Here is a 12,639-nt window from a genome sequence, read left to right as displayed (position 1 = left end):
CAGCCATAGTAGAGGGAGAGTGAAGTTGCCACGATATAGAGATAGCTAGATATGACGTAGTCAACTCTACGTCTTTAACCTCACGGTGCAAATTACCTTAGCAACATTAGCGGCGACTAGGATAGCTATAGGAACTACGGCCAGGCCGACCAGAGTGAGCTGCCAGACGTAGTAGAGGGAGAGAGAAGTTGCCACGATAGAGACAGCTAGATATGACGTAGTCAACTCTACGTCTTTAACCTCACGGTGCAAATTACCTTAGCAACGGTAGCGGCGACTAGAATAGCTATAGGAACTACGGCCAGGCCGACCAGAGTGAGCTGCCAGTCGTAGTAGAGGGAGAGAGGAGCTGCCACTACAGAGACAGCTAGATATGACATAGTCAACTCTACGTCAGTAATAAGTAATTTATTGCTTTCATAGGTACAATAAGGTCTTATATTAAAATGGTGATCAAGCTATGAACCCTGTAAGGGCACTGCAAATTAAGCACGTAACTTCTTTGACCTCACGGTGCAAATTACCTTAGCAACGGTAGCGGCGACTAGAATAGCTATAGGAACTACGGCCAGGCCGACCAGAGTGAGCTGCCAGCCGTAGTAGAGGGAAAGAGAAGCTGCCGCGACGACAGAGCCGGCAAGATATGACGTCATCACCACGTGCTCGCCCACGCCGCCTCGGAACTTATCCATGTCCCTGAAAAAAATGAAAAATGATTTATTGGGTACACAACAGGTTTTAACTAGAATCAAAACAAGAACCTTCTTTTAACTAAAAATATACTTGTGCCAGAAGGCTCCGCTCTTCCAAGGTTTACCAAAATTATCTTAAATTAAATTATCTTAAATCTTAAGCTTATACTTATTATAAGGTAAGATAGGTACATTAGGTACTTTAGATTAGAAACTAAGTTTAATTTAATACATATTATATAATATTACCATGAATTTCTATTTAACATGCTTGTGCTTGTGCATGCGCGCGCGCGCGCGCGTGTGTGTGTGTGTGTGTGTGTGTGTGTGTGTGTGTGTGTGTGTGTGTGTGTGTGTGTGTTAGGTTTAATAAGTTTTTGTCAAAAATTACATTAAAAAATGCCGGAGGAAATGGTGGAGGTGGTGGGTTTTTCCTTTAATTTAAAAATTTGGAGTAACGCTCGCAGGCGTTTCTGCTTCATAAAGAATAAAAATTACATTATCAATAGGTATTAAGTACCTATTGTTAATACAGGGCTGTAAACTAACTAACTCGTACTAGGTATTCTATTTACCGATGTGAAAAAAAACATTACTAATATGCACGCAAGGTTTTAGCTATCGTCTACAGAAGTGACACTTTTGTTTTAATATCTGTGCAATTATAATCCATAAGCTTTTGTCGGAGACTTTTCTTTCATCAGTCTACACTTCACATCGAGAGATTTTAATAAACTTAAACTCAAGTTTACGTTGTTTTATCACCAAGTTGGTGTCATCTTCGGTTCCATTATTAATTACTAGCTTTTGGCCGCGACTTCGTCTGCGTGGACTTAGTAACCCCAGCAAGAGTAAGAATAGCGCCTGGAGAAAGTCTTATAGCAATTATTCAATTTGAGCATATTATGCACACAAATTAGCAGACACTTCATTAATTATCTCAATTCCACCCCGCTTTTTACTTTCTTAAGGGATGATTTTCGGGATAAAAACTATCCTATGTCCTTCTCAGGGACTCAACCTATCTCTATGCCAAATTTCATCTAAATCGATTCAGCGGTTTAAGCGTGAAGAGGGAACACACAGACAGACAGACAGACTTTCGCATTTATAATATTAGTATGGATATCATCATAATAGGTATTGCATTGTCACCAGTTTTTCAACTGCATCTTATAAAAGTGCGACAATTTTATTAATTTGGTTAGTCAGTATTACCACCCGACTAATATAGTCCAGAACGACAACAACAGTCCACAAATTCAAGACATAATTAAGTAGGTATAATTACCAATGATCTTGGTTTTCCTGAATGAAATAAGGCACAAACGTCTCAAACCATTCATTATTTTTTATATATAAAATAATAGTTGCAAGATGGTCTTGAAGTCTCGTTAACCAATTATTTCTGTTTGAATACCGTTTATTACAATTGTCGATAATTATCCGGTTGATGCATATTCTATTTCCTTTTGCAGCAATATTTAATAATGGATCACCATTGCTTTAAAGGGGCCCACTGACTATCAGTCCCCCGGACGATATCGGCCTGTTGGTTAGAACAAAAATTTGACGGTTCCGAACAACTGACAGGCCGATATCGTCCGGCGGACTGATAGTCAGTTGACATGTCATTTTTATGTCATGACATAAAAATTATAAAGGTTTCAAGGACACTTATGTAGTCAGGATCAAATAGTTATAAGTATAGTGATGGCCACAGTAGCTAAATATATGGGAACACATCCTAATAAACCAATTATTGTAATGAGTCGGTTTTATGTTTAAAAATTTAAAGTAATCTAAGTACACCAACTGTGAGATCGCCATTTCGTGGCCACTTTCTTTCAAATATTGCGGCCCTTTCGGGCCCGTGGCATTTTGGCCGTTTACGGATTTTATCGCGAATTTAAAACTCATCCTGAAGTTTCGAGCCCTTTGCAACGTTCGTGGTCAAAGGTTGACTTCAGTCTATAAATATAATCCATTTATATATTTCATTTTCAGGTTGACTGGAAGAGATCCCTTACAGGGATAAGTTCGCTTTTGTACATTGTATACTTTCTGTTTAATTGTATCTTAACCTGTCTTATGTGCAATAAAGTGTTTACATACATACATACTTAGTTTAAGTTCATGAGTAACTATAGCGGTAACATCGAAGACAATATATTAAGCACTTACTCTGTTAGCGCAGAGGCGAAGTTGAGCGTAGTGTTGGTGTCGAAGAAGGCCATCTCTTGGCGAAGTACGGAGCGCAGCAACCGGTAGCGTAGCCGCGACACCTGCATGATAGCGTGGTGTGGTCAGAAAAAATATATACGAGTGCAGGAGCTGTTTATTGACGCATGATTGACGCGATGTGGTAATGTCAAGCAAGCTTAAGTTTCCGATTTAAACCACAAGATGGCCGATGGCGAACGTCGGAGGTAAATTTAAAACTTATTTTACGTGATTAACTTTTGAGTTGGCACAGTTTTCGTTTACACGACGCATAAGCAGTGCGTGGGAACTAGGGCTCGCGGTCGAATCCGTGTTTCGTTTACACGTTTCGAATACCCGTCTCCGAATAATACGTAAACGGTTTTCTGGCCCGTTCCGCACGTTTAATTAAGAAACGTGTAGTTAAGACCCGTGTACACGGATAAACGGGTATTCGAAGATACGTATCTTATTTATCCGTGGCTCCGGGACACGTCCTTGACGATAGTAGCGAAGGAACGAACGCCAGCTACAAATGAATAGACAAAAGATTCATGACGAGTTTCTGTCATATTTAACCTTATTCCGTGAGGTCGTAGAGTCGAAATTAAATAAACGGTTTAGAAAACCCTTTCTTGAGCAGGTAGTTTTTGCTTGCAATAGGTATTACGAGTATTCACGCTTCTTATCAAAGTAGTATTTTATATAGCACTTTAAATAGCTACTTTTTTTTACGTTGCGGGTTAGCAATAAAATAAAACAAAAACCTGCTAGTACCTATTTAAAAAAAAAATTAGAACCATCGAGTTCAGTATGTAGGCAGGAAGTCAAACTAATGTTCGAAATTGGCATTAGGTAAGTATTTATAAAAAAGTTAATTTTTAACTTGCTTCTTTATTTTTAGTTTAATTTGAGAACATGATATGAAATTATATTTCTTGTCATATAATGTAGTGTAGGTACACCTTATAAAACAAAGTCCCCCGCCGCGTCCGTATGTCTGTCTGTATGTTCGCGATAACCAGACCTCACCTATGAATGAAGTTTTTCTTTGGGAATGTTTATGTGTATATTTTGTTAAGGTTTTGTTTAAATTGGTAGAAATATGACGATGTTTACTAATGAAGTTAGAAAAAATCACGCTGGCCAGGACTTAATCGGAAACGCTGCCCAATCTATTTGAGATATAACGACACAATGTATGGTGGAAAAAAGTCTACAAAAAAGTGCGCGATGGCTGTCTGTCTATATTTTAAGAATAATTAACCCATTATTAACTTCTAAAAAAACCGGACAAGTGCGAGTCGGACTCGCCCACCGAAGGTTCCGTACAAAATTTAATTTTAAATTTTAGTTGTTATAGCGGCAACAGAAATACATGTGTAAAAATTTTAACTGTCTAGCTATCACGGTTCATGAGATACAGCCTAGTGAGTGGTGACAGACAGGTGGATGGAAGTCTTAGTATTATTGGGCTTCCGATGTGAATACTTGTTGCAGAATGTATTTTATTATGCTTGACTCTCCAAGCGAAGGTCGCTAGTTATTAATAAACATTTTAAATCAACTTGATAAAATTGCACCTTCTCAATAAATTCTAATTGTTTTTGCTCTAGGTACCTCTTACCATAATAAAACGCTTTTTAGTGCGGCGCGGCTACAAAACAATGGAAAACATTTTCTTGTGCAGATGTTTTAACCTTATTACAACGACATAAAGCTTATAATTCGCGGTGACACTTGTGATGATAGTTTGGGAACCTACATGTTTTCGACGATGACAAACAAAAGGATATTGGAAAACAATGGATGGATGGACCATTTAAGTTTATTACCTGAACGCTAGTGAGAAAGTGACCAAAGTGAATTATGAATGATTACCAATTTAAAGATCTATCTTAATGTAATTAGCAATATTATCGCAAGTTATCCAAGGTAGTATGGGTTTTATGGTTCTTGGGTAAAATTCTGCTTTTCATTTGAGCATGATTACTCGATAATCCCGCTTTTGTGCACCTAACTTTTTTTGCGCCGTTGGCAGGTTTGTTGTTTTCGCAAAGCAGTAATACACCTGAGATAAAAGTAACCACGAAATAATTAAACTGTTATTTTTAATGAATATTGTATTCTGTCTGCACACCTATTATTAATGAAAAAATACAATACCATAATGTAATTATTAAAAAAAACTATGATCGATATCAAATTCATGTAATTAGCTTAGAAGCAATCGGTTTTATTAAATGATATAAATAGTTTAAAATAAAAATTATATACCTACTATTAAACATAGGAAGATGGCTCAGTACCTATGTTTTATCAATACGGTTAAAAACAATTTAAAAAAAATGTAATTGTGCGGTTTTATGAAACCACGATGCAAGTGAAACTTTTTTCGGATTGTAGGCATTTAACTAAAAAAATTCGGAAATTAATTCGAATTACGGTATTAAAATCGCGGTTTTAATGTTAACTTAATAAATTGGGGCGATAGAAAAAAAGTTTTACTTTAAAAATCGTACGACAAACGAATTCATCTGAAGTCAACATAATAATAGTGGAAAGTGGACCTTGTTACCATTGTACATTGGCTCAAACTGGTTCGGAGTATTCAGACCCGTTCGGAACGGTCTTAAGTACCCGTGTAAACGGAGATACGTGTCTGAGATACGTTTCTTGGGAACGTTCCTTCGAAACGTTTTCGAATCCCGGCGGTTCCGTGTAAACCGGGTTCTTAGTACCGCCGGGCTTAAGAACACGGGTATACGTTTCGGCGTGTAACACGGATACCGGGAGCCCTAGTGGGAACTTGGGAAGAAAGCATCATAAATAAAAATACAAATCCTCTTTATTGCACAACCTCGAAATACATTTACAAGGATACACACATAATACATAAAGACAGAGGTAAACAATAATTAGTTACCTTATCCGCGTGATATCTGCCACCAAGTTAGGCCTGCTGGACGTAGTTAAGCTGTTTAAACCTTTACCTGGCATACTTAATTATTGCCACGCATATTGCCAAGTTAACCCATAACTATGGTTATGAACACTGACTACACAGAAGATAATTATTTATATTAACCAATGACACTGATTACCCAGTTGGCCAGCGTGACGGCGGCGGCAGCCAGCAGCTGGCAAGCCCTGATGGCGACGCTGGCCAGCGCGAACGCTATGGAACCTTCTACCACCGTCCTTTGGAGTGAGACAGATGTAGCACGCTAGAGAGCGGTTGTTCGTGTACTGACCATTCTAGCAGCAGCCCAGTTGGCCAGCGTGACGGCGGCGGCAGCCAGCAGCTGGCAAGCCATGATGGCGACGCTGGCCAGCGCGAACGCTATGGAACCTTCTACCACCGTCCTTTAGAGTGAGACAGATGTAGCACCCTAGAGAGCGATTGTTCGTGTACTGACCATTCTAGCAGCAGCCCAGTTGGCCAGCGTGACGGCGGCGGCGGCAGCCAGCAGCTGGCAAGCCATGATGGCGACGCGGGCCAGCGCGAACGCTATGGAACCTTCTACCACCGTCCTTTGGAGTGAGACAGATGTAGCACGCTAGAGAGCGGTTGTTCGTGTACTGACCATTCTAGCAGCAGCCCAGTTGGCCAGCGTGACGGCGGCGGCAGCCAGCAGCTGGCAAGCCATGATGGCGACGCTGGCCAGCGCGAACGCTATGGAACCTTCTACCACCGTCCTTTAGAGTGAGACAGATGTAGCACCCTAGAGAGCGATTGTTCGTGTACTGACCATTCTAGCAGCAGCCCAGTTGGCCAGCGTGACGGCGGCGGCGGCAGCCAGCAGCTGGCAAGCCATGATGGCGACGCGGGCCAGCGCGAACGCTATGGAACCTTCTACCACCGTCCTTTGGAGTGAGACAGATGTAGCACGCTATAGAGAGCGGTTGTTCGTGTACTGACCATTCTAGCAGCAGCCCAGTTGGCCAGCGTGACGGCGGCGGCGGCAGCCAGCAGCTGGCAAGCCATGATGGCCGCACTGGCCAGCGCGAACGCTATGGAATCTTCTATTAGAGCGTCCATGTGAAGAGAGCGGTTGCCGTCCGGTCTGGAAGGAAATTCAAGATTAGACAGACATTTATTCATAATATTTTTAAATATTACATGTCAAGCATTATTTAGTTCGTATATAACATTAAAATTTAATAAAATATAAGAATTAAATTATTCAATTAACACATTATTAAATTCCATTTATATAGGCTCATTAGGCAGGATTTCGTATGTCCGTCTGTTCTCCCCTACAGGTCGCATTTCTCAACCTTGAAAAGAATTTCTCGTGAAGATCGTATCAAGGAAGGCTTTATCTACGTGATAAAATGTGTCTTTAGAGAGAATTACAGACCGAAAGCCAGTAGTTATAACTGCACTGACTTGTCAAGCGATAATGTTGATGCCGCCATGAGCGTCAAATCCTATGAAGATATGACTATATATGCACCTTTTGTTATTGCAAAGTCAGAGTTACCTTCGTCTGACTAGCAACTTTTGCACTGTATCTGTCTTTCTTGCTGTCCATCTGCTTATTTCTGTAATTTCCTGGCTCTTCTTCTTTTCGTGTCGAGGTTCCTTTTCATACGATGGATGTCCAGTAGGCAGCGGTATTGACAGCCCTGGCTGTCGCGTCCCTCAGATTCAGCTCCGAGCAGTGATTCCCTGGCTCTTCGTCTATATGTGTCTCAGTTTGTGAGTCTACTGTACTTACACTTCTCTCCCTCCATGGAATAAATGCAGCACCGCTGGTGACGAGGCCCTCGCTGCCTTGTGTCTCGCTACGAACAGTGCTGTGAGCTCTCCATATATTAGCACGGCTAGCACGAGGCCGCATGAGCATAGGCATGACGCCAGCACGCCGAGGCATGTGGCGTGTGTCTGTTTGTGAGTGTATTGTACTTACACTTCTCTCCCTCCATGGAATAAATGCAGCACCGCTGGTGACGAGGCCCTCGCTGCCTTGTGTCTCGCTACGAACAGTGCTGTGAGCTCTCCATATATTAGCACGGCTAGCACGAGGCCGCATGAGCATAGGCATGACGCCAGCACGCCGAGGCATGTGGCGTGTGTCTGTTTGTGAGTGTATTGTACTTACACTTCTCTCCCTCCATGGAATAAATGCAGCACCGCTGGTGACGAGGCCCTCGCTGCCTTGTGTCTCGCTACGAATAGTGCTGTGAGCTCTCCGTATATTAGCACGGCTAGCACGAGGCCGCATGAGCATAGCCATGACGCCAGCACGCCGAGGCATGTGGCGAGGCGCTCTAAAGGTGTTGCGTAGCGCCACTGAAACAAATAAAAACGGATTTTAAAATAAGGTAATGTAAATCCTGACCATGACCTGACCTGATCCATTAAAGATTAGAGTGAAGCTACGCAAAAAATAATTGAAATGAAATGAAATTTTTATTTAACTTAAAGTATTAAAAACAACTGGTTATGTTTGCACACTAAGCAAAGCCTGTCCCGTGGAAGCAATTACTGATAACAGGCCATGCAGTTTAAGTAGGAAACAAAGCAAAACAAAATGTATTCTAGGGAATGCTGCCAGCATCTTTGGCACAATGCCGCGGGGACCTTTTTTAGATGTTTTTTAATTAAGAGTAGTTTTGTTTTTTTAATTTTTTTTTATTTATAATTTGTTATTCTTAGTTACTTTTAGTTTTACTTTTAATTGAATAATAATAATTATTATTCTAATTAGTTATTTAAAAAAATAAGTCAAAAATTTATTCATTTGAAAAAATCACGTATTCCGATTTGACAATCAAAGCATAAAACACTTCCATAAGAGCCCGATAGAGATTTAACTATTTATCAATTCAATTCAATTCAATTATTTATTTGATTCGAATCATTTTGATCCATATAGTGTTAGTAAATACAACAAAACTTAGAATGAAATAAGGTTAGTGACATACAATTTATTCATCATCTTCCTCGCGTTATCCCGGCATTTTGCCACGGCCCATGGGAGCCTGGGGTCCGCTTGACAACTAATCCTAACAATTGACGTAGGCACTAGTTTTTACGAAAGCGACTGCCATCTGACCTTCCAACCCAGAGGGGGAACTAGGCTTTGTTAGGATTAGTCCGGTATTCCTTCACCGAAAAGCGACTCGTAAATATCAAATGATATTTCGTACATAAGTTCCGAAAAACTCATTGGTACTCAGTCGCACGCAGGGGTCGGAAACCGGTATTTGCTCCATACAAAAATACCGGTATTATTACGTTCTTTTTCGTTCTTTTGTTTATAATTTCATTTTTAATGGGACGTTTTAATAATGAAAAATTGTTTTCTAAATACATGATTCAGTCCTACGTAATGAGCATTAAAAAAATCAAAATATTGGGCTATTTCGGGGTTTTTAAAAAATACCGGTTCCGAGCCCGCACGCTCTTACCGCTATAAGATTTAACTATTTATTATCCATTTGAAATGGTTTTGACACGTTGGTGCATGTGAAACGAAGTGAATGTCGTACATGATGCGCACTAATCACCACGACGATCGTGAAGGAGATCCATACATTTATTTACACCGGCGTTTAGAGTATTTTAATAATATATTTATTTAATAAACGCAAGAAGTGAAGAATTTAAATGCTTCAGTTAACAGCGTATAACGAAATGATTATGAACACGCGTGGAAATATTTAAACGAATCGAATTAAGTTAGAGATAGTCACACTATTAAGTATTACGTATATTTTAATGTAAAAACAAGAGAAAATTGTTGATTTGATTGATGTTTTGGCATGTAGACTGGATAAGAAATTTTTATTTTTATTTTTTATTTAGTAATTAAAACTTAAATCTATCATTACAGGTTTTGGCTAATGCGATAGATAAGCAACAAACCAATAACCAGTTAGGTATTGTCAGATTTAGATTTCATCTAAATCGGTTCAGAGGTTATTGATTCCCCATACAATTCTACACGTTCCTTATCACTTTTAACGGATTTTTTTGGGATAAAACTATCCTATGTTCTTCCCTGGGACTCAAACTATCTGTAAGTATACCAAATTTCAACTAAATCGGTTCAGCGGTTTAAGCGTGAAGAGGTAACACACAGACAGACAGACAGATAGACAGACAGACTTTCGCATTTATAATATTAGTATGGATTATATAATTTAATATTAATTTTACATGTAATTCAATTGTATATGGACATGGTCTGAATTAAAGAATATTCATTTCATTCATTCATTTCATTTCATTATGTCTTAATACTTAAAATCTATTACTATATAGTTACTACAATATTCGTATTATAAGATTTTTTTTTGGCTAACTAATCAGATAACCAAATAAATATTGCAATGATATATATATACAGCGTGTATTTTTAATATTACCTCAAACCGTAACCAAACGTAGGTTTTAGTACTATAAACCGATATTGCAAAGTAATTTTGAGTTAGCCTTTACCACTAAAGCGTAATGAATTTTTGAAAATTTATCGAGCAGCAATGTATTGCGTACACTTATTTGACACGTGGAAGAAAAGGGTCTAGTATTGTTTAGTTATTATTGTTACGTATTTCCTACATGAGACTACTTGGCAGCCAAAACCAAATCATTATTGTGTTTAAACCACCAAATTAAAGGCAAAAAATTCTTATTAGAAAACAATACTTACCATTTTATTACAAAACAATTGTCTTGCAACGAAGAAATCACAAAAGTTTCACATCATACTACAACATTTTTTGAATTCTTCTGAAATTGTTATGAAACCAATGATTCTACTATTAAATTAGCATTTTTTTAAATTACTAAGCACTGTAAAGAAGATAGTAAATAATCAACAATCGGTTGACAAGATAACGTCAATGACACACTTCAACCCGATACCTCTACCACAGAAATATCTACTTACTTGAATAAAAAGTTTGTTCAAAGAGTATTCATTTCATTCAAAATTAATTTTAAGGTATTAATACAAACTACCAACCTAATGATAACTAATTTCCACACTCAGGCAGACTATGCATTACTGTTTTCTGGCTGGTAAGATAAAATTACAAAAAAGAAAATAATTTGTTTTGACGTAGATTGTCTCGTAAATAGGTGTCGATAACTTCCGCTCACAATGCCAAGACCATCAATAATTTAGTTCTCAGGAACTAGCCGAAATGATTTTAATTTATGGCGAAACTGGACGAAGTGGGCGGCAAGCCATAGCTTTATACAGGCAGCGATTTCCAAATCATAGGGTACCGCAGGACTCCCGCGTTATTATTCGTGCGTTACAGCGAGTTCGTGATGATGTTCCTATTACAGGAAGAGTCATAGTACCAGAAAATGTTAGACATGTTCCTGTTCAGAGAGAAGAAAGGATATTGCAACATTTTGCTGCGAACCCCGAAACTAGCACGAGAGCAGCAGGGCGGCGATTTGCTATGAACCACAGTACGGTTCACAAAATTCTTAAAAAAGACTTGCAACATCCCTACAAATTTTTAAAAGTTCACGCATTATTACCAAGGGACTTACCGCCTCGTGTAGCGTTTTGTGACTGGCTACTCAGACAGCATGAAAATAACCGCGAATTTTTGTCGCGGATTATCTGGACTGACGAAAGTACATTTACAAGGAACGGTGTATGGAATCAGCGGAATAGCCATTATTGGGCCCGAGTAAACCCCCACGTATCAAAAGAAACAGGCCATCAGTACCGCTGGTCAGTGAATGTATGGGCGGCAATCCACGGAGATCGCGTTATCGGACCAGTTTTCATTGACGGAAACCTTAACGGCGATAGATTTCTCGAGCTGATTAATGGCACTTTAGCAGATTATGTTAACGCATTGCCGGAAGCTGAACGTATGCAGACGTGGTTACAATTGGATGGTGCTCCTGCACACTCTTCAGTTCGCGTCCGTAACGCATTAAACGCGATTTTCCAAGACCGATGGATTGGAAGGTTTGGCCCCCGTCGTTGGCCAGCTCGTTCGCCGGACCTCACGCCGCTCGACTTCTACCTATGGGGAGCGGTAAAAAATGAAGTTTATTCCCAACCTAAAACGACTGTCGAACAACTCCGGGAAAAAATTACAGATGTAATTGAAAATCTCCAGCAAGTTGATATGGAGGTGGTACGACAATCACTGTTACGTCGTTGTGGCGCCTGCCTCGAGGTTCAAGGACGACATGTGGAAAATCGGTACCTCAGACGTGTAAATCGTAATGATTTTTAATTTTTAATACAAACTTATACCAAACTCAATGTCGGCTATTATTGATTGACAGCAGTTAAAAGTTAATTATCACTTGTGACAGTTGTGATGTCACGCCAGTAAGACAAAGTAGCGATACATTGCGTGCTGAATTATTTTATTAAGGAAAAAAAAAGAATAGTTAACGAGTTTTTTCTTGCAATATCGGTTCATAGCACTAACGCCTACGTCTGGTTAAAATTTGAGGTAATATTAAAAATACACGCTGTATAAGGTGTCATTGGCGTGAGGTTAACTCTCATGTCATATTTCGCGAGAACTCGTGACACTAACCTTAGATAAATAATACGATAATAACATGAATTTGAGTTTTCGCACAAGCCTACCAACAATGATTCCCACGAATGTCTGTCTGTCTGTCGGTATCAGATGCCGACCTTTCCCAGCATGTCATCTCCAAGGCGAACATGTCAACTAGCCAAGGACAAGGGTATTAGAGTTAGGTAGAGGGTGAGAGCTCAGACTGTGAAATCAAACAAAT

General features: G+C 39.4%; 1 protein-coding gene across 1 annotated transcript in view; it reads right to left on the bottom strand.

Moving 5' to 3' along the window:
- LOC134753618 (multidrug resistance protein homolog 49-like) overlaps nucleotides 1-12,639 on the bottom strand; it is an 86,438-nt gene that overhangs the window by 38,617 nt on the left and 35,182 nt on the right. The window contains exons 2-5 of the mRNA XM_063689555.1: nucleotides 8,003-8,193; nucleotides 6,817-6,961; nucleotides 2,877-2,977; nucleotides 525-696 (exon numbers count right to left, since the gene is read on the bottom strand). Coding sequence (XP_063545625.1) covers nucleotides 525-696; nucleotides 2,877-2,977; nucleotides 6,817-6,961; nucleotides 8,003-8,193 — 609 coding nt within the window. The remainder of the gene's footprint in view (nucleotides 1-524; nucleotides 697-2,876; nucleotides 2,978-6,816; nucleotides 6,962-8,002; nucleotides 8,194-12,639) is intronic.

Source organism: Cydia strobilella, chromosome 27 (assembly GCF_947568885.1).
Source record: "Cydia strobilella chromosome 27, ilCydStro3.1, whole genome shotgun sequence".
NCBI classification, from domain to species: Eukaryota; Metazoa; Arthropoda; class Insecta; order Lepidoptera; family Tortricidae; genus Cydia; species Cydia strobilella.
This window is presented reverse-complemented; position numbering and strand designations above follow the sequence as displayed.